We start from the raw sequence: 22,590 nt of genomic DNA on the forward strand, positions 1-22,590 counted from the left end.
GGTTTTCAGGCTAGCCCTAACAAATTTGCATGAGAGAGATTTGCATATAATGGAAGTGAAAGGCATGCAAATCTGCTCCATGCATATTCATTAGGGCTAGCCTGAAAACCCGATTGGCCTGCTGGTCCTCCAGGACAGGGTTGGGAACCACTGCTCTAGAATATCACCTCACATACAGAGGAGACAACTGAGGTCTAAAACAGCAACGTGGATCCAGTACATTATGTGACTACAAGAATGCCTGCATTTTCAGTTACATGTTTGATCTTGTAAAATGCTTTACCAGGTTATTTGCGACTGTGTAAGACTACTGTTCAATTTAGGAAATTGTTAAAAATATAGGACTCCTTTTACAAAGCTGCAGTAGGGGTTTCTACTGTGGGCCAGTAAGGACAATGCTTTGACGATCATAGGAATTCTATGAGCGTCAGAGCATTTACCTCACCAGCCCGTGGTAGAAACCTCTACCACAGCTTTGAAAAAGCCAGCGATACTTGTTCAGGCATTTTTCAATATCTGACCTTTTGGCAAACTGAGGGTTTCCTTAACTAGAGATGAGCAGCCCAATATTTCTCTTAGGTAAGAAGAATGTCAGCAACAAATTAACATGTTTGTGTGGTAAATGTTATGTTTTTTTTGTTTGTTTGTTTTTGTTTTAAGTTTTTTATTGATTTTTTCATATAACAAGTGTCATAAATTTTCATACAATTATTTTAACAATACACTTGATATTTCTATAATGTACTTTATATAAAACATATCTTATATTATCCTTATTATATTTATTATGTGTGTTTCAAATTTGTGACCCGCTTAAATTGTAAGCGGGATATATATACAGTGGTACCTTGGATTACGAGCATAATCCGTTCCAGGAGCATGCTCGTAATCCAAAATGCTCATTTATCAAAGCGAGTTTCCCCATAGGAAATAATGGAAACTTGCTTTGATGCGTTTCCCCTCCCCCCCCCCGAGAACCGGCATTGCTCCTCTCGAAGGCCCCCCCCTGCGATCCAGCACCCTCCTCCGCCATGATCCGACCCCCCCACGACACGATTGGGCACCCCCCCGCCACGATCCGACATCCCCCCCGACACAATTGGGCACCCCCCCGCCACTTCTTACCCTCATCTGGGCACTCTTGAAGATCGGCCTACTCGTCTGCTGGGCCTTGAGCATCTGAGCATGCTCAAGGCCTGCGAGTTCACGTTCTGAATGTGAGCGTGAACTCGCAGGCCTTGAGCATGCTCAGATGCTCAAGGCCCAGCAGACGAGTAGGCCGATCTTTAAGAGTGCCCAGATGAGGGTAAGAAGCGGCGGGGGGTGCCCAATTGTGTCGGGGGGGTGTCGGATCGTGTCGGGGGGTGCACAATCGTGTCGGGGGGGTCGGATCGTGGCAGTGGGGGTGCCGGTTCGAGGCAGGGGGGGTGCCGGATCGCAGGAGGGGGGTGCCGGATTGCGGGGGGGGGGTGCTCGTAAATCGAGCCATACTCGGTTTCCGAGGCACAGATTTTGCAAATGTTTTGCTCGTCTTGCAAAACACTCACAAACCGGTGCACTCGTAAACCGAGGTACCACTGTATATATATATATATATATATATATATAAAGACTTAGCTAAAATGGGATAAAGTGGAATACAGTGAGGGAAAACAGGTCGACTTGAATGTATTGATTTTTGATTTTTCAGGCAAACTTACCTGGAGGAAGTTTAAGGTCAGCAAATCTCTCACCAGTTTCTTCTAATTGCATTTTTGTGGCCCTTTCTTCTTCAGCAGTTGCTCGAGCTCGTGCCTGAATAATGTGCCTTTCGGCCATGTCAGCATCTCTCATTCGCTGAGAATGCACAGTACGAACCTGGTATGTGAATTAGATAAACAAAATTTATGACAGGAATTGGAAAATATACTGAGACAGTGATTTCATTCAGAGCAGGACTGAAAGTCCCTGTATATAACAAGTCCTATTGTTTCAATCAGCACATAATTAAGTTCTGGCATTCATTGCTGGGGGATGTGGTACAAGCTATTAATGTAGCTGGATTTGAGATTTGGACAGGTTTCGGGAGGAAAGACCACAAAACATTATTAAGGTAAACTGGGGAAAAAATCTGCTTATTCCTTGAATATGGGAGCTAAGTCTCTTGCCAGTAAAGCACCCAGAGCCAGGTTGAGCAATTGAACCTAGGCTCTCCTATTTGGAGGAACTGGTTTTCCATAGCTCTTTACCCGACACTGAGGATTCACATCACTACTTAATATTAATTTGAGATTCCTTTGAAGTTTCTTTCTGAACATAGTTCCCGCTGATACATTTTTGCACTGTGAATATTATATTGTATCCCTTAGAACATAAGAATTGCCGCTGCTGAGTCAGACCAGTGGTCCATCGTGTCCAGCAGTCCGCTCTCGCGTCGGCCCTTAGGTCAAAGACCAGTGCCCTAATTGAGACTAGCCTTACCTGCCTACGTTCTAGATCAGCAGGAACTTGTCCAACTTTGTTTTGAATCCCTGGAGGGTGTTTCCCCCTATAACAGCCTCTGGAAGAGCGTTCCATTTTTCTACCACTCTCTGGGTGAAGAAGAACTTCCTTTCGTTTGTATGGAATCTATCCCCTTGAATAAGCATGTAACAGATTAAGGGGTTTTCCCTCCCCAATGAAAATATTATACCTCTAGGCAGCAGGAGACGCTAATCAGAAAGAGAAGGGACTACATGTCCAACCATACTCTGAACTTTGGGGCTCAGTGCTGAGTCACAGGGACAGGATTCACAGGACAGAGGTATTTCTATCCAGGCTGGGTTCATTCTAGAGATGTTTTCAAGGGAGAAAGAGGAACTCTCAAGTTTTCCCTAGATATGGGCAGAGTCAGGCCTTGGGAAACAGATTGATGCCTGTAGCAGCTGGCTGAGGTAAGTCACGGCTATATTCTTTGATTGGTGTGAGGAAAATCAATAAAGCAAAGTGGTTTCTGTGAAAAATGTTTGTATGCTAAATGCTTCTAGCAAGCCAGACTAGCCTGCCCAACTAGGCTAGTCTCCCACATATGGTGTTTCTTGCTAGTTTTTTAGCTTCTGCTGCAGAGAAGCTGACCAGGGATCTGTAGAGGTTGGTGACCTCAATACAGAAAGGTTTTTATTAGGGGGAAGAGCCTAAGGAGATAGCTCCGGCTGGAGAGAGGGAATGTAAAAGTTATTTAGTGCTGGAAAAGAAGGTGATGGTTTTATTTTATTTGCTGTATTACCACAAGGCAGAGAGAGGGAAAGAAAAAAACTAAGCCACAAACTGAGCATTAGAATTTTTGGTGCACAAAACCCTGAAGCCCATGTGGTGTTTTTCTAAGGACCATAGATACAAACTAAGGCCTCCTTTTATCAAGCCACTGTAGAGCATTGTAGCATGGGCCAATGAGGTAAATGCTCCGACACTCATAGGAATTGAATGAGCATCTAAGAATTTACCTCGCCAGCCCACACTAAAATACTCTATTGTAGCTTGATAAGACAGGCACTAAATCAACCTCTCTTACCTTTTGAAGTTCTTCCAAAAACTTCTCATGATACAGGTTGTCTCCTCCACGGGATGTTAATAGACTTTTTCCTTTATCCTTTCCTATGACATCCCCAGTGTATAGGTTCTTGAACATGTTGGTCAACAAATAAGAAATATCCTAATAAAAAGAAAAAATTTTAATGAGCGATACTTCTGATATCATTACTACTACTATTAATTATTTCTATAACGCTACAGGTAAGCCTTCTACATTTTTTTTTTTTAAATTCTTTATTCAGTTATAACTCTTGCAACAAGTGTACAATATTCAATCAGATAATTTGTACAAATCACTTGACATTCTAACAATTATTGTCAAATGCATATAAAAAGGACCCCTCCTCACCCATCCCATTCATCAGGAATAAACCCATTAAATCACATAAAATACCTCCCCATCCCCACATTAAATATAGTCCTTGACATTGTAAATTTATTTATTCACAGGTGCTTATAGTCTACAAATCCTAAAATATATATATTGTGACAGGCAACTGCCTTGTCTCAAGTAGAAATACCCCTTCTGACACTGCCAGAGATAAAACTGTCCCAACACCAGCTAAGAGAGACAGCCCAGAAGGGAGATTTCTACCAGAATCAGACAGTCATGGATACAGTTAAGGGGAATGGTTAATCAGCTGGCTGGGATGGAGGGCTGCGGGGAGTATAGGACAATCAAGCCATTGTGACATCACTGATGAGGTTGTCTCTTAGTGGTAGAAGGAGGCATTATGACATCACAAGCTCAGCTCTGCTTCCCAAAGACAAACAGGATGGCATGGATACAGTTAAGGGGAATTGTTGGTTTTTGTTTTTTTTTTTTTATAATTCTTTATTCATTTTAAAACTTTCATCAAGTGTACAAAAATTGCAACACAATAACATAACATAAGAACATAAGAACATAAGAACTGCCATCTCCGGATCAGACCTTTGGTCCATCAAGTCCGGTGATCCGCGCACGCGGAGGCCCTGCCAGGTGTACCCTGGCGTAATTTATAGTCCATCATATCTTTATATGCCTCTCTTAAGGAGATATGCATCTAGTTTGCTCTTGAAGCCTAGGACGGTCGATTCCGCAATAATCTCCTCTGGGAGGGCATTCCAGGCGTCGACCACTCTCTGAGTGAAGCAGAACTTCCTGACATTAGTCCTGAACCTGTCCCCCCTTAGCTTCATTTCATGTCCTCTAGTCCGTGTCAAATTGGACAATGTAAATAATCTTCTCTGCTCTATTTTGTCGATTCCTTTCAGTATTTTGAAGGTCTCGATCATATCCCCACGCAGTCTCCTTTTCTCTAGGGAGAACAATCCTAGTGTTATAAGTCTATCCTCGTATTCCAGTTTCTCCATACCCTTCACCAGTTTTGTTGCTCGTCTCTGCACCCTCTCCAGCAGTTTTATATCCTTCTTTAGGTAGGGAGACCAATGTTGGACGCAGTATTCCAAGTGTGGTCTGACCATTGCCCTATAAAGCGGCATTATAACTTTCTCCGATCTACTCGAGATTCCTTTCTTTATCATGCCCAACATTCTATTTGCCTTCTTTGCCGCTGCCGCGCATTGTGCCGACGGCTTCAGGGTCCTATCTATCAGTACACCCAGGTCCTTTTCTTGTTCACTCTTCCCCAGAGTTGCACCTGACATTGTATACTCGTATTCCTTATTCTTATTTCCTAAATGCATTACCTTGCATTTCTCCACATTGAACTTCATCTGCCATTTCTCCGCCCATGTTTCTAACCGACACAAGTCGCTCTGGAGTTCCTCTCTATCCTCCTGCGATCTGATTGCCCGGCATAGTTTTGTATCATCTGCAAACTTGATGATCTCACTGGTTGTTCCTTCCTCCAGGTCATTGATATAAATATTAAAAAGGATCGGCCCAAGTACCGAGCCCTGTGGTACACCACTAGTCACTTTCTCCCAGTCGGAGAACTTCCCATTTATGCCCACTCTCTGCTTTCGGTTTTCCAGCCATTTGCCTATCCACCTTTGTATATCCCCCTCTATGCCATGGCTTTGTAGTTTCCTGAGAAGTCTTTCATGTGGAACTTTGTCGAACGCTTTCTGGAAGTCCAAGTATATTATGTCCACCGGCTTCCCACTATCAATTTGCTCGTTCACAGTCTCAAAAAATTGGAGTAAATTCGTCAAACATGATTTCCCTTTCCTGAATCCATGTTGACTGGGTTTCATCAAGTCGTGTGCGTCCAAGTGCCAGACTATGCTATCCTTGATCAGTGCTTCAACCATCTTGCCGGGGACAGACGTAAGACTCACAGGCCTATAGTTGCCCGGTTCCCCTCTCGATCCTTTTTTAAAAATTGGCGTGACGTTCGCTATCCTCCAGTCGTCCGGTATCTGTCCAGTTCTGATTGTCAGGTTTGCAAGTTTTTGCAATAACTCTCCGATTTCAACCTTCAATTCCTTTAAGACTCTCGGGTGAATTCCATAGATTTAACCACTTGTACATCTTATCATTATAACTTATAGTTGTAAATATAACCCTCCCTCTCCCATCCTGAAATCCTTTTAGTAATTTTTATTTTTCATATAATAGAAACCCTCCCCCCACCCCACCCTTATCTTACATATTAAATATAGAAATATTAGAAAAATGGCATCAATCATGACAAAAGGACGTTAATGGTTCCCAAATTTTAATGAAGTTTTTATAATTTCCATTTTGCACCGTTGTTGATCTTTCCATTCTGTTTATGTGGCAAACTGAATTCCACCAAAATTTAAAATTGAGCCTACTATGGTCTTTCCAGTTATTAGTAATATGTTGAATGGCTACTCCGGTCAAAATCAATAAAAGTTTGTTATTACACATTGATATCTGACTCTTTTTTCTCATAGACATACCAAAAAGTACAGTATCATAAGTTAATGCTACGTGATTTTCCAATAAACAATTTACTTGATCCCAGATTGAGTTCCAAAAGGCTAAGATATGGGGACAATAGAACAAAAGATAATCTAAAGTCCCTATATCCAGATTACAATGCCAGCATCTATTAGACAAAGAACTATTTAATTTTTGCAATCTAACTGGGGTCCAAAAAGCTCTATGTAACAAAAAAAACCAAGTTTGTTTCATAGACGCTGACATTGTACATCTCATTCTCCAAGACCAAATTTGTGGCCATTGAGATGCTGAAATATCATGTTTAATCTCAATGCTCCAAATATCCTAAGAGTATTTTTAGGTTTTTTTTTTAACCAATTCACTAATAGTTTTATACCAGTGTGCGGCCTGATGTCCCAGAAAGTCCGCCTGAAAACATAAAAATTATATGCTAGGTTGATTATTCAAATTTTTCCATTCAGGGAACCCTATTGCAACCAACGAAAAAATTGCGATTTGTGAAGCCCAAATTTATGTTGCAATTGTGTAAAATCCAGCAGCTTATCATTAGTAATTACATCATTTAAAGTTCTGATACCTGCAATTATCCAATGTTTCCAGACGATCTTAAAACCGCCAATTTGAATCTTGGAGTTTAGCCATATGGATTGATTCGTTGAATTATTAATAGTAATTGCTGTTAAATTACTGACAAACCGTAATGTTTTCCAAGTATCCATTAGAATTCTATTTTCTTTGTACAATCTGGGCATCTTGATACTGAGCACATGAGAAAGATGTAAAGGAAACATGAGTCGCCATTCCAAATATAACCAATCAGGAGTATACTCAATGAGATCCGGGAGGACCCAATACATACCTTGATGTAAAATATAGGCTTGATGGTACCTATAAAAGTTTGGAAAATTTACCCCGCCCTCCTTAATTGGTCTTTGCAAAGATGCTATAGCAATTCTAGGAGTTTTACCAAGCCAAATACATTTTATAATAATCGAGTTCAATTTTTTATAAAAAGATCCATGAAAAAATACTGGTATCATACCCATTTGATAGCAAACTACAGGTAGAATCATCATTTTAACCGTTTGAACTCTCCCCCACCAAGATAAATGTAATGGATTCCAATGCTCACATAATTCCGTAACCTTTTTTAACAGTCTTTTTTCATTTTCTTTTACAGTCTCATCTACTGTATTTTTAATCCATATTCCTAAATATTTTAAACCATCATCCTTCCAAACGAAAGAAAAGGACTCAAACATACTTTTTAAACAATGTACATTGAGTGGAAGAAGTTCAGACTTATTCCAATTTATTTTATATCCTGAAAATTTACCGAACTTGTCTATCAAGTCTAACAAACAAGGAATGGAGGAAACAGGATTTCTCAAATATAATAAAATATCGTCTGCATAAGCAGAGAACTTATATTCCCAATCGTTACGAGGAATACCCTGTATCCCCTTTGCTTGATTAATAGCTAATAATAGGGGTTCTAATACTATAAGGGGAATTGTTAATCTGCTGGCTGGGTTGGTGGGCAGAGTGGAGTAGGGTTATGGCTTGAAGGCTATATAAAAAACGTGGGTTTTCAGTCTGCTTTTAAACAAGGGAAGGGGCTTGGTGGACAAACTCGGGTAATTTATCCCAGGCATATGGGGCAGCTGGATCAAAGGAACGAAGTCTGGAATTGGCAGTGGAGGAGAAGGGTACAGCTAAGAGTAGCTTATCTGAGGAACAGAGTTCTCTGGGAGGTGTGTAAGGAGAGAGAAGAGAGGACAGATAGATACTGAGGGGCAGCAGAATAAACACACTTGAAGGTCAGCAATAGGAGCTTGAACAGTATGCAAAGGCAGATAGGGAGCCAATGAAGTGATTAAAAGAGAGGAGTGACATGAGTGTAGTGAGGTTGGTAGATGAGTCGTGCAGCACTGTTTTGCACCGATTGCAGGGGGAGTCATCACTGCGGGAAACCAGTTATATTGATAGTTACCTATAATAACCAGCGTTGCTGTAACTAGTTACTACCCAGCACTGCTTGTACATTACCTGTTGGATAGTTCACCCATGCACAGAGCGGCACTCGGCCTGTAGTCTTGTGGCAGCCACGAGGTCAGAAACATGGATGCTTCATTTTAAGATTGCATTATCGAAGAACAACGTGCAGTAGTGCACTTTCTTTGGGCAGAGGGAGTAAAACTTGTGGAAATTCACTGTCAGATACTAACTCAGTATTGACATAGCATTATGAATCGACAAAAGGTTTATGAGTGATAAAAAAGGTTTAAAGCAAAAAGAACAGGTGTAACCGACAAAGGTCATTCTGGTCCCCCATTGAGAGGGCGGATGCCTTGTTTAGACCGATGGACTATGGTGTCTCAATTGGCAAATTTGGATATCAGCTATGGATCAGCATTTGCCATAATATAGGCTTTATTAATCATTTAATTATTGGAACCTAAACTTACATGACTGTTTGTCTATAGTGTGGTAACTCCTCTCTTCTGCTTAGCTCTGTCATTAGAGGGGATAAACACTTCCATCTTTCCTACTGCAGGCAAGACTTATTTTACATAGCCAGTCAGAACAGAGAACAGCTTTAAGGCTTAATCTGTAGTTGGAGATTAAAGCATAGAAACTGCTAGCTAGATTTATTGGGAATGTTTAGAATTTTTTTTTTTAAAGGGAAAAAAGGTATACAGTGTTCCCCCGGTCATTCGCGAATGGGAGGACATAAGAGAAGTGGAAAAACAGTGGTCTAAGCTGAAAGGAGCGATAAAAATGGCTACAGACCTTTATGTGAAGAAAATAAATAAAAACAAGAGAAAAATGAAACTGATATGGTTCTCCAAATTAGTGGCGGAGAAAATAAAGGCAAAAGAGTTGGCGTTTCTGAAATATTTTTAAAAAATCCCAAGAAGAGAAGTATAGAAAGGACTACAGGGTGAAACTGAAAGAAGCCAAGAGAGAGATACGTCTGGCGTAAGCGCAGGCGGAAGAGCATATGGCTAAAAATGTAAAAAAGGGAGACAAATATTTTTCTGAAATATTAGTGAAAGGAGGAAAATGAAAAATGGAATTGCTAAACTAAAAGATGCTGGGAACCGATGTTTGGAGAGTGATGAGGAAAAAGCAAACGTGCTAAACAAATACTTCTGTTCTGTGTTCACGGAAGAAAATCCCAGAGAAGGACTGAGACTGTCTGGCAAAGTTATGCAAGAAAATGGAGAAAATGGAGTAGATTCTGCGCCGTTCACGGAGGAAAGTGTTTATGAGCAACTTGAAAAACTGAAGGTGAACAAAGAGATGGGACTGGACGGGATCCATCCCAAGATACTAAGGGAGCTCAGAGAGGTTCTGGCGGGTCCTATTAAAGACTTGTTTAACAAATCTCTGGAGATGGGAGTGGTTCCTGGGGATTGGAAAAGACCGGATGTGGTCCCTATTCACAAAAGTGGTCACAGGGATGAAGCAGGAAACTACAGGCTGGTAAAGCTCACTTTGGTTGTTGGAAAAATAATGGAAATGTTGCTGAAAGAAAAGATAGTGAACTTCCTAGAATCTAATGGGTTACAGGATCCAAAAGGTAAATCGTGCCAAACGAACCTGATTTAATTTTTTGATTGGGTGACCAGAGAACTAGATCGAGGATATATGCTAGATGTCATTTACTTAGATTTCAGCAAAGCCTTTGACATGATTCCTCATAGGAGGCTCTTGAACAAACTTGAAGGGCTGAAGTTAGGACCCAAAGTGGTGAACTGGATTAGAAACTAGTTGTCGAACAGATGCCAGAGGGTGGTGGTTAATGGAAGTTGCTCGGAGGAAGGAAAGGTGATTAGGGTTCAGTGCTGGGGCCGATCCTGTTTAATATATTTGTGAGTGACACTGATGAAGGGATAGAAGATAAGGTTTGCCTTTTTGTGGATGATACCAAGATTTGTAACAGAGTAGACACCGAGGAGAGAGTGGAAAACATGAAAAAGGATCTGCAAAAGTTAGAGGAATGGCCTAAAATTTGGCAACTAAAATTCAATGCAGAGTAATGCATTTGGGGATTAATAATTGGAAGGAACCGTATATGCTGGGAGGTGAGAGGCTGATATGCACAGAGGGGGAGAAGGACCTTGGGGTGATAGTATCCGAAAAAACAGTGCAACAAGGCGGTGACTGCTGCCGGAAGGATGCTGGGCTGCATAAAGAGAGGCGTAACCAGTAGAAGAAAGAAGGTGTTGATGCCCCTGTACAAGTCGTTGGTGAGGCCCCACTTGGAGTATCGTGTTCGGTTTTGGAGGCCGTATCTGGCGAAGGACATAAGAAGACTTGAAGCAGTCCAGACTAAAATGATAGGAGGTTTGCGCCAAAAGACGTATGAGGAGAGACTGGAAGCCCTGAATATGTGTACCCTAGAGGAAAGGAGGGACAGGGGAGATATGATTCAGACATTCAAGTACTTGAAAGTACTTGAATTTAGATTTAGAACAAAATATTTTCAAGAGAAAGGAAAATGGTAAAACCAGAGGGCATAATATGAGGCTGAGGGGTGAGAGACTCAAAAGCAATGTGAGGAAATTCTTCTTTACGGAGAGGGTGGTGGATGCCTGGAATGTGCTCCCGAGAGAGGTAGTGGAGAAGAAAACGGTGATGGAGTTAAAAAAAAGCATGGGATGAACACAGAGGATCTAGAATCAGAAAATAATAGTAATTACTGAAGAACTAAGGCCAGTACTGGGCAGACTTGCATGGTCTGTATCTGTATATGGCCGTTTAGTGGAGGATGGGCTAGGGAGGGCTTCAAGGGCTTGGATGGTGTAGATGGGTTGGAGTGAGCTTTGACAGAGACTTCAGTAGTTGAAACCTAAGCACAGTACCGGGCAGAGCTTTGGATTCTTGCCCAGAAATAACTAAGAAGAAGAAGAAGAAAAATATTTAAATTGAATCAGGTTGGGCAGACTGGATGGACCATTCGGGTCTTTATCTGCCATCAGCTACTATGTTACTATGTTACTATGTTACATGATGACCTGGGATAGAGGAAAGTCTACGCACTATGGGTTCCTACACAGCTCATGTTTATGTTTTATTAGCATTTGTTATACCACATCAGCATATTACAGACCTAAGTGGTTTATCTATGCTTACTGATCTGCACAAGCAACAGCGTGTGGAGGTTGTGACCCAATTCTTGAGATGGTATAAAGAAGATCCAGGTATTCTGGAGAGAACTGTCACTGGCAACAACCCAGAGAGCAAAAAACAAAGTATGATAAGTAAAGGAAGCGATGTTCACTTGGCTTCTGGAGCAGCCACATATCTTCTCCGCAGGAATGCCGAAGCTAACTGAACAATACAACAAATGCGTTGTCTTGCATGGGAACTATGCGGAAAAGTGATATATTTAATTGCTCACAGTTACTTCTATTAAAGCCAATAAATATATTTTGCCTATACTTTCTCATATAGCAAAGAATTTAGGTTGTTGATTTATTCTAGTAATATTTCTTTAATTTTGAATCACAGTTTACTATTCTGTGCTGATCTTAAAATATCATTTAGCTTTTAGGATATGAGACTTACTAATAAGCGATCTGTATGAAGTAGAATAATTTAAAATAGGAGTGTCAAATATAAAGGACCTCAAGAAGTTTTCTCAGCATAAAAGTCTGTCATCAAGTCTGTCAAACATCATCAGAAGTTGAGGGTAATGTCATTTGACTGACCTTCATAAAGAGAACAAGTTATCTTGCTGGTTCAACCACTTTTCCCTACTTTGGGAATCAACAGCAGCTCCCCTTTCCCCTTCTCTGGCAACATGTAGCAACTAGAAGCCATCATTATCATTATTCATCTCCCTCTCAGGCCTGGCTTTAACTCTACAACTGCTGTTTCCCTTAGCCCCCCCCCCCCTCCCCACACATACACATACAAACAGTTCCTCTCTCCTGTTGCAGCAAGCTGTACTCAGTGAAATGACAAAATATGCTAGTTCAGGGCTCCCCATTCCCAGTCTGCAGCTGGAGTGTAGAAGTTCCTTGCAGTTCCCCTCATCATCTCCAAGCTATTCCCCTGCCTCAAGGAAGAGTGGAAACATGGGTGCTATCTGGAAATGGGAGACTATCTGCAGCAGGAGAGATTGCTTTTGCTATTCTCTCCTCCTCAGCTCTTCATGCAAAGACAGCCCCAACAACTTAAGTACCAGGTATTTATATTTGTCTAAGCAGATGTTTGCTGAGAAAAGTAGTGACTACCAAGGTTTCAAGGTTTTATTAAAAATTTGATTACTCGCCTATTAACATTCTAGGCGATTTACAATGCAACTATATTGAGGGGATCAAAATTAAAATAATTAACAAGAACCAAAACACGGACAAGACCCACAGATAGACAGAAAACAAGAGGGTAGAGGGTGAAATACAATATTTTAGAAAAGGAAACAGTTAAGGATAACACAAAAGGGTAGGGGAAAGTTAGTTGAGAGCTGCCTTTTCATAAAACGAGTCCTGAGTTATGGAGTAAAAGCATCTTTGTAGAGGAAGCTTTTTAATGCTCCTTTAAATTTATCAATATTTGATTCTTCCCTCAGATAAGAGGGCAAGGAGTTCCAGATCTGGGGTGCTGTAACGGCAAATGAAGTGGTACGTCGCGTATGAAAAATTGTGGGAAGAAGATCTTAGAATTCTAGCTGGAGTGTGCGGAATCAATAGCTTATCAATAAAAGCTGGTAGACTGGATTTGAGCGCTTTGAAAGTGAGAAGTGCAATTTTGAAAGTGATACGATGTGGAATGGGAAGCCAGTGTGCATTTTTTAATAACAGAGTGACATGGTCATATTTTTTTGCGTTACAAATAATTTTATTAACAGGTGTTTAGAATGAGTTATAGCCGTTTGATTTCCTTTTGCATAATTCCTTTATAGAGAGAGTTGCAATAGTCAATTGTAGCGATAACTAGCGAGTGAATTAGAATATTTAGTGAAGAAGGCTCCAGGAAGCTAGAAAGAGATCTGATCAGTCAAATTTTATTAATGTTTAACTTTTTATTGATTTTTTCTTCATATAACAAGTGTGTCATAAAGATTCATACAGTTACCTTAAGTATACACTTGATATCTCCATAACATATTGTACATACAACATATCTTATATAATCCTTACTATAATTTTAGACATCATATAAAAATTTAATAATTTTATCAATTATTATTCAATTATGAATCCCTTTCCCTCCCCTTATTTTGTTAGTTGCACACAATATAACAACTATTATGATAATTTATTTATAATTTATGATAAAGAGAATAAACCTACCCCCCCCCCTCCTTTATCAAGTATCTTATTATGGGAAAAATTATATCAGTCGTTACAAAAATCTGTTAATGGTCCCCAAATCTTCTTAAACTTATCGATATATCCTTTTTGTGTTGCAAATGTACGCTCCATCTTATATATATGGCAAACTGAATTCCACCAAAAGTCGAATTTTATTAAAACAGTTTCTGGCCATGGCACTAATTTGCTGATGATAATTGAGTTTGCTGTCTATGATCACACCCAGGATTTTTGTTGCATATACCTCGGTGATCAGTAGTAATCTATCGATGCAGATTGGGGTTGACAGTTGTATGCCTTCCTTCCAGGGAAAGAGTAGGCAGTTTGTTTTGGATGTGCAACAGATCTAGAAAATGCAATTATATTGTATGTGTAGATTGATAACAGATTATAATAAAGTAATTATACTGTATTATGCATTATTAGATATAATTTCAATTAAATATCCTTTATCATATCTATAACATGGCACATAGGTAGCAAAAGTGGGGCTCCAGCAGGAATCCAAAGCACCCTCAGAAAAAAAGTAACAGCAGCATTAGTAATGCCACCAGTCAGGCCACTTTAGGTATATTAGTTCCTAAGGTGACTTTACACCAAAATGAGTTCAACACCTCTGATTTTAAGGATTAATATGATATCCTGTATTTATGAATCCAGTCGATAAATCCTTACCTGAGACCTTTCAGATAATGGTTTAGGTCTGAACATGGCTGGAGATGAGGAGGAGAATATCCCGCAATCTTCTGGCCTCTGCATTTTAAAGATTTCAATGACTGCAGACATCTGTGAAGAATCAAATCAATGCCCATGAATAATGTGAACCAGAACATGCACTTTAGAATACAATCATTTTGCAGGAGGAGCCTTAACAATTGCTCATTTGCTGGAATATTCTTATACTCTTAAGACAGTAGTTTTCAACCTGGAAAACATGACATCTTCTTCTTCTGCCTAGGGTAAACAACATGAGGGGGGAGGGGACTGACCTGACCATTACTCTCCTTTTTCAGTATAGCAATGGCTAGCTGGAGGACTACTTGTGGCAGCAGGAGAACTACCATGTTTAAAAGTACACAAGCTGAGGAATGAGTTAGCTCCACTCACGGCTTCAAAACCCAGAAGAAAGTGGGACCACCAACAGGAAAAAGAGTGCACATTGATTCATTTCCTGGCCTGAACTGACCAGGCTTCTGACTGGCTATTGTTTGAAAGAAGGTTCGCAGGATAAAGTACAGTTTCCAGTGGCTCCAAAACAACACAACAATATTGATCAAGAAATGGGTTTATCCAACTGCATGCACAGGCAAGCAGTTTTACTTTTCTTAAGAACTACAATAGGGAATAAAACTAGGAGGAAGCTATTTTAAATCTAGTCCTTTGTGAAATGTAGGGCTTAGTATGAGAGGTAAGAGTGTTGGGTCTTCTGCAAAACAGTGATCATAACATGAACAAATTTGAACTAATATCTGAAGTGAAGTCACAAAGAAAATCTACTGTAGCAGCATTTAATTTTCAAAAGGGTAACTATGATAAAATGAGGAAAATTATTAAAAAGAAGCTAAAGGATCAGCTGCAAAGATCAGGATTTTAAATCAGGAATAGGTGTTGTTAAAATTAACATCTTGGAAGCCCAGACCAAAAGTGTTCCACTTATTAATAAAGGTAGAAAAAAAGAGCAAACAGTTAGGACGGTTAAAAAGTGAAATAAAAGAGGCTATTAGAGCCAAAAGAATATATTTCAAAAATGGAAAAAGGATCCAATGAAGAAAATGCAACATAAGTACTGGTAAGTTAGATGCAAAAGCATTGATAAAGAAGGGTAAAAAAGAATATGAAGAGAAATTGTCACAAATGCAAAAACTCATAGGAATATCTTTTTCACATTCATCAGAAGCAGAAAGCCTATGAGGGAATTCATAGGACCATTAGATCATCAAGAAGCAAAAAGAGCATTCAGCAAGAGCAAAGAGACTAAATTAATTCTTTGCTTCAGTCTTTACTGAAGAAAATGTAAGAGATCTGCCTGTACCAGCAATGGCTTTCAAGGGTGATGAAGAGGAACTGAAAAAAATCTTGATGAACCTGGAAGAACTACTGAGCAAAATCAACAAACCAAAGAGTAGTAAATCACCTGGATTGGATAGTATACATCCTAGGGTACTGAATGAACTCAAAACATGAAATTGCAGATCTACCGTTAGTGATCTATAACCTGTCATTAAAATCATTCATAATACCTGAACACCAACTTCTGAACACAAAAACAAACATGGTTTAATGTGACAGAATCAGCATGTATTCAGCCAAGGGAAGTCTTGCCTTGAAGGTAAGAATAAACTTGTGGATAAAGGTAAACTGGTTGATGTAGATTTTCCTCATAAGAGATTCCTGAGAAAATTTAAAAGCAATGTAATAGGAGACAATGTTGTGAATTAGGAACTAGTTACTGGATACAAAACAGAGGGTAGATTTAATGGCCATTTTTCTTAGTGGAAAAGTTACCGAGTTTATTTCAGCTTTGATAAGGTGGAGTGCCATAGGAACCAGTGCTATTTCACATACTGTATTTGTAAATGATCTTGAAACCAGTGACAAGTGAAGCAATTAAATTTGCAGATGACAATTTGCAGATGACAATTAAATTTGCAGATGCAAATTAAATTTGCAGATGACTATTCAAAGTTGATAGAACACATGCAGATTGTAGGTAGCTCTTAGGAAATTGGAAGATTGTGCATCCAAATGGCAAATAAAATTTAATGTGGACAAATGCAAAGTGATGCACATTGGGAAGAATAACCCCAAACCACAGTTACTTGATGCTAGGGTCCTCCTTAGGCATCAGCACCCAAGAAAAAGATCTAGGTGTCATCATTGAAAATACACTGAAATCTTTTGCCCAATGTAAGGCAATAGCCAAAAAAGCAAACAGGATGCTAGCAATTATTAGGAAGGGGATGGAAAATAGGTGGCACGTCAAAAGCGTGTCAGTCATTCGCACGTCAACAATCGCATGCCGACACCTGCGTACAGGGTGAAAGTACACTGCTGAATCTGCCGCTTTTATGCCTTACCTTTAGTGTTCTGATGGTATGTGGGGGAACCCCCCCACTACACTTATAACAGCTCCCACTCGGGTGTGTGTGTAGGGGAAGAATCCCCACACACACTACACTTAAAACTCCCGAACAGCAAGAGAACAGAGGTTTTCAGTGTACTGGGGGGTATCCCCCTCCCCAACCCCCCCCCAATGGGAACATGAAGTTATAAGTGTACTGGAAGTTCCACCCCCCACCTCCCCTTAGAATGCTAACAATAAGGCATACAAGCGGTGGAACTGGCAGCGTGCTTTTGGCCTGCGTGCAGGTATCGGCGTGTGATTTTCAGCACACTGATGTCCTGTGCGCTTTCGTTGGTGTAACAGAAAATAAGACCAAGAATATTATAATGCCTCTAACTCTCTACACTGCTAGGTCTTAAGTAGCACCTTAAGTATGGTGTGCAATTCTAGTCATCGTAGCTCCAAAAAAAAAAATAGAGCAAAACTAGAAAAGGTTCAAAGAAGGGCAGCCAAAATGATATCCTGCAGAATTCTGCATATCTATTGTGTTTTATTGGGAAGGGTGCAGGATATGGATGTTTCCTGCCTTATAGGTGGTGAAGGGTGCTGAATCCTGGGCTCAAAGTTGCAGGATATTGGGAGATCCTGGTAGATCCTGTGTTTTTGATGGGGAAGGCATGCAGGATACAGATGTTTCTTGCTTTATAGATGGTGAAGGGTGCTGACTCCAAGTGAATATAGCTCTTTCTGGGGTCAGAATTGCAGGATCCTGGCAGATCCCGACAAATCCTGCGCTTTTGATGAGAAAAGAGTGCAAATTGTTTTGACTGCCCCACTAGCTGTCATTCTGCAGCCCCACCCCCGTGCTGACATCATTGATCCTTCGCTGCCAATCCCAGCCACAGGAACAAAGAACTGCATCATAGGGGGCGGGACCTTGTCCCGCTGAAGGACAGTAGCAGATTCCATTATTAAGGTGGTCTGCCCTAGATCCTGAGGATCCTGGAAATCCAGCCCCGACTACATCCATGATCAAAGTTTGCTCTGTTCTGGGAAATAAGCAGTCCATCCAGTATAAGAAACTTTAAAATATCGCGCCTCTCTCCCTAGCTACAATTTTTGCAAAATACACCTCTTTTTTTCCTGCACTGTTTAGAGAAGGGAGTCGAAAAGCGAAGGAAACGAGGATTAGAACCGCGGGAGAAAGCAAGAGATATCCCAGGGCATTAAACAGAGCGCCACGCTTACTTCGGATGACTCACTGCCATGTTTGCGGATATTCGTGCTACTGTAGTCCTGCTTCCCTGACATGGTGCCGTGAAGTAGTTTTCCTCAGACCTACATAAAGCTTGGGAATCGCGTGACACCTCAGCACAGCTTGTTGCGGCTAGTTGCCTAGCAACGAGACTCCCTGAGTTGGTGCGGAGTTTCAGTTTCCTGTGTAAAGGGGAGCGGGCAGCGAAGTAAAACAATCGCAACACTAGTAACTATTCCTAGCCTCATTCTGAGGCTCCAACAGCATCTCTCGGTGTGTTCCAAGCCTCATTCTGGTCTTCGAATAGTTCTCCTCAGTGCGTTTCAAGCCTCATGTTGGCATCGCCACCTACTTCCTGCAAAGCGTATGAGTGCATTGTAGTGATAGCACTTCTTTGACAGCGTTACGAGTAAAACCCCACAAAACAAAACAAAAAAAAAGCCCCTCCAACAAAATGTGCAAATAAACTGTTTCTTCTGTTGCTAGCTTCAGTTCAGGTGTATCAAAAAAAGTACCTAAAGCTGTAAATTCTTCATATGTAATTTGGTTTATGTACGGGTTTATATGGCTTCAGATATTCATTGCTTTGGTTTCAAGCAACGTCTTTTTCATGACTCCACATATTAGTTTGTTCCACGTATCTACAACCATAGGAATCTCGGGGACCCCTGAAGAAGACTTTTTGTTGAAACACGGACTGTGTTGGGTCCCATGCCTTCAGCGGACTAGGTCTTTTAGATTTTTATGTGGATTATTTTATCTTTGAGTGGATTATATTATATTTTAAATGAAGTCCATTGTAGGAACATCGTCACTCCATAGTGTTTTTTGATTTCTCCTGTTTTTATCTCTGTGGATTTCCTGAGGTCAATTTTCTTTGCTTTGGGTTGGCTGTAGATATACAATTAAAAGTGGGCGCTGAAAAGCGCAAGGTTTTTGCCTTGGTTGTAATACAAACAAAGCTCTTGGGGGAATTCTGCACAAAAGGTAAAAAAACAGATCCCACTGATCCTCTCGGTACTACCTTAGAAATAAAGCCGTTGTTCCATTGTGCTTTGAGCAATATGAATCCGAGAGGAAAAGGAGAAGCTGCTGCAGGGGAAGCGGGAAATCAGAGAGAGAGAGGACAAGGCAGGCTCAAGGGGCTGTGGCCCCCAGAGTCAGCTTCTGAATTGGCGCTTCCCCCTCCCCCCCTGAAATCCAGTAACTCTATCATTCTCTCTACCCCATGATCTGGCATGTATGTATTTATTTTGTTTTCTATCCTGTCCTCCGACGGGTTACAGGTTAACATACAGGTTACAATATGCCATAGTTATAGTACAAGGTGTTGTTTTTTTCTGGTACAAGTTTTTATCTAGTATGTATTAATGACACACACTAGAGATCTAATACCAATATCGGTAATATACAATTTACAGGTTAAATTTGTCACAGTTACAGTACAAGTTTTTATCCTAATGTGACACATACCGAGGATCTTACATCAATATACATTTCTTTGTAAATTGTATAATCTGTCGGTCATGGGAGTTAGGTGGATAGGTATGTTCTTATTGCTTTCCTAAAGTTGAGTCCTTCAAGGGATTTTATCTACGGGAGCAGTCAACTCCAGTGAAGTGGGAGGTGGAACATCATTTGGCGGTTTGCAGTTGAAGGGCATGACCATGGGGCATTTTGAGGCTTATTTCATCCTGGGAGCGGAGGGACTTGTTGAGCACATCTTTCTCTCAAGTCTTCACTTTCTGCTGGACCAGGTGAGGTATTGACTCAGGGCACTGATGATGAAGGGTACCAAAATCCTAGTCCAGCATATATCCCTCTACAAATCTGACGGTGGACCAGAATAGGATTTTGTTGCCCAGAGCCAGGGCCTCATTGGATCCTTAGGTAGAGCCGGCCCTGAGAGAAGGAGATGAGAAAGCTGGATAATGGCATTATTATCCAGGAAGCAGGAAGAGAGAGAGATGCTGGACAAGGTGGGATGAGGGCAATGTGGGGGGTGAGCAGAGGAAAAAGAAAGATAATGGGACTATGGGAGGAAGGGAAGAGATATTCTGGGGAGCAAGGAGGTAGGAGAACAAGAAAAAGAGGCATGCTGGATATTAAGGGAGCAGGGAAGGAAGAAGAGACATGCTGGAAATCAAACGGGTGTGATATCTTGAAGATTATGGAGAGAGAAGCTAGAAAATAATTGTGCTAGATATGACATGATGCAGGCCTTCTGATGCTAACTAGTGCTGGATCTGAGTGGATCCAGTATTTTGGAGGGATCAGGTGCTGGATCATAAGAACATAAGAAATGCCTTCACCGGATCAGACCGAGGTCCATCTAGTCCGGTGCTCCGCACACGCGGCGGCCCATTTAGGTACTCCTTTCTGGAGACCCGACTTTACCGTATCCCTCAATATGATATGCAAGAAGGTGTGCATCCAACCTGCGCTTGAACCCCAGTACAGTAGTCTCCGCCACAACCTCCTCCGGGAGTGCATTCCAAGCACCCACCACTCGCTGTGTGAAACAGAACTTCCTGACACTTGTCCTGAACCTGCTGCCGCTCAGTTTCAGGCTATGACCTCTTGTCCGTGTCACATCCGAGAATGTTAGCAATGCTGCTTCTTGGTCTATTATATCAAATCCTTTTAATATTTTAAAAGTCTCTATCAAATCCCCTCTCAGTCTTCTCTTCTCAAGGGTAAACAATCCCAGTTTCCTGAGTCGTTCTTTGTAGCTCAAATTCTCCATTCCTTTGACAAGTTTCGTGGCTCACCTCTGCACTTTCTCCAACAGAGTTATATCCCTCTTGAGGTATGGAGACCAGTGTTGGACACAATATTCTAAGTTCGGTCTGACCATAGTTCTATAAAGTGGTAAAATTCATCCCTTTTAGTGGGACTGGATGCTAGATATCCCAGGTAATATACACAGAGAGCGTGCTCAACTACAGAAGGTTGAGCTGAGAAGGAGGGTGTATGTGACAGAATGTACATCTTGTTCCAGATAGGAACCAGGAATCTCCTTATCCCTGTGTAGAGCTATCCTGGGGAGAAAGAATATGACGGGGGGAACTACAATCCTGCTGGAAAAAAAATCTAGGAGGGTGGTATCAAGTCCCAGATATCCCTTATCCTTCCAATCGAGGTGACTGCTGATAAAAGAAATCCCAGAAAGACAGACTCTTGGGCAGGCAGTGTAGGAAGAGGAAGCCAAACAAAGGACAGGACTCCTTAGGTGTGATTATAACAGGTAGTTTATAAATGAGCTTTCTGCCAAATGCTTGTGGATCTTTATTTGTTTACTAGTCTTTAAGCCCGTTACATTAACGGGTGCTAGAGACTCCTCTTCCTGTATAAAATTGTTTTTTGGTTTTTTTTTCATTTTAGACTTCCTCCCCCTCCCTTTCCCCTTCCCGTCCCACCTTTCGCTTTTTCAACCCCCTTGCATCATCCGCTCCTTCCCCTGCGCGGGCCACCGGAGCAGAGAGGACGGGGCGGAGGGGGCTGCCGGCCGGGGCCGGCGGAGAGGAGCTAGGCGGCTGGAGGAGTAGCAGCAGCCACTGCCGATCGCAGCCTCTGTCCCGCCTTCACCTTCTTATAGTTTTCTTTACCGATCCTTTGGAGAGCGGCCTGCAAGGTTCGCTACAGCGGCTGGCAAACCTCAGCAGGCCGCTTTGAAGAGGACCGGTAGCGGGAGGGAGGAGTCGCTGGCACAAACGCCTCCAGCTAGTGCAGGTGCCGTGAGGACTGGCACAGAAGCACACCTCACGCCACTAGGACTCACGGACTTTCGACAGCGCATGCGCGCCCTAGGGTTTTATTATTATAGATGGTTTTGATGCAATTTTTAAAAAAATCCAAGATGGCCACCACCAGTAAAATTGAACATAAAAACATAAGAATTGCCGCTGCTGGGTCAGACCAGTGGTCCATCATGTCCAGCAGTCCGCTCACGCGGTGGCCCTCTGGTCAAAGACCAGCGCCTTAACTGAGACTAGCCCTACCTGCGTATGCTCTTATTCACCAGGAACTTGTCTAACTTTGTCTTGAATCCCTGGAGGGTGTTTTCCCCTATGACAGACTCCGGCAGCACATTCCAGATTTCTACCACTCTCTGGGTGAAGAAGAACTTCCTTACGTTCGTACGGAATCTATCCCCTTTCAACTTTAGAGAGTGCCCTCTCGTTCTCCCTACCTTGGAGAGGGTAAACAACCTGTCTTTATCTACCAACCTGTCTTTATCTACCAAAAACAGCCTGTGCAGACTTCCCTGAAGAACAAAAATTGCAGGGAAAGTGGTTTTAGTGGTGGGGGATCTTGGCTCTGGCTGCAGAAACCTCTACATTTCAGTTTTAGAGACACAAACCCTCCCTCCTCAATTTTTCCCATAGGCTGTAATAGTCTTACTCGCTGTGTCATGTGCCTGCTTGTTTCAGCTTAGAAATGCAGTTGGGAGAACAGCTTAGAAATGCAGCTTAGAAATGCAGCTTAGAAATGCAGTTGGGAGAAACCTGCCTCA

The 22,590-nt window shown here is 41.5% G+C and overlaps 1 protein-coding gene across 2 annotated transcripts in view; it reads right to left on the reverse strand.

The window, feature by feature from the left end:
* The window catches only part of DLEC1 (DLEC1 cilia and flagella associated protein), a 386,841-nt gene extending 368,568 nt beyond the window's left edge, over positions 1–18,273 (reverse strand). Inside the window, exons 1-4 of one of the 2 annotated variants that reach the window (XM_033931738.1) lie at positions 18,162–18,273; positions 14,431–14,541; positions 3,530–3,670; positions 1,701–1,857 (exon numbers count right to left, since the gene is read on the reverse strand). In XM_033931738.1, the coding sequence (XP_033787629.1) occupies positions 1,701–1,857; positions 3,530–3,670; positions 14,431–14,541 (409 nt within the window). In that variant the 5' untranslated portion in view covers positions 18,162–18,273. Of the gene's footprint in view, positions 1–1,700; positions 1,858–3,529; positions 3,671–14,430; positions 14,542–18,067 lie in introns of both variants that reach the window. The other variant, XM_033931737.1, reaches the window with a different exon arrangement.
* Between the last annotated feature and the right edge of the window lie 4,317 nt (positions 18,274–22,590).

The sequence above is a fragment of the Geotrypetes seraphini genome, chromosome 2 (assembly GCF_902459505.1).
Source record: "Geotrypetes seraphini chromosome 2, aGeoSer1.1, whole genome shotgun sequence".
Classification (NCBI taxonomy): domain Eukaryota; kingdom Metazoa; phylum Chordata; class Amphibia; order Gymnophiona; family Dermophiidae; genus Geotrypetes; species Geotrypetes seraphini.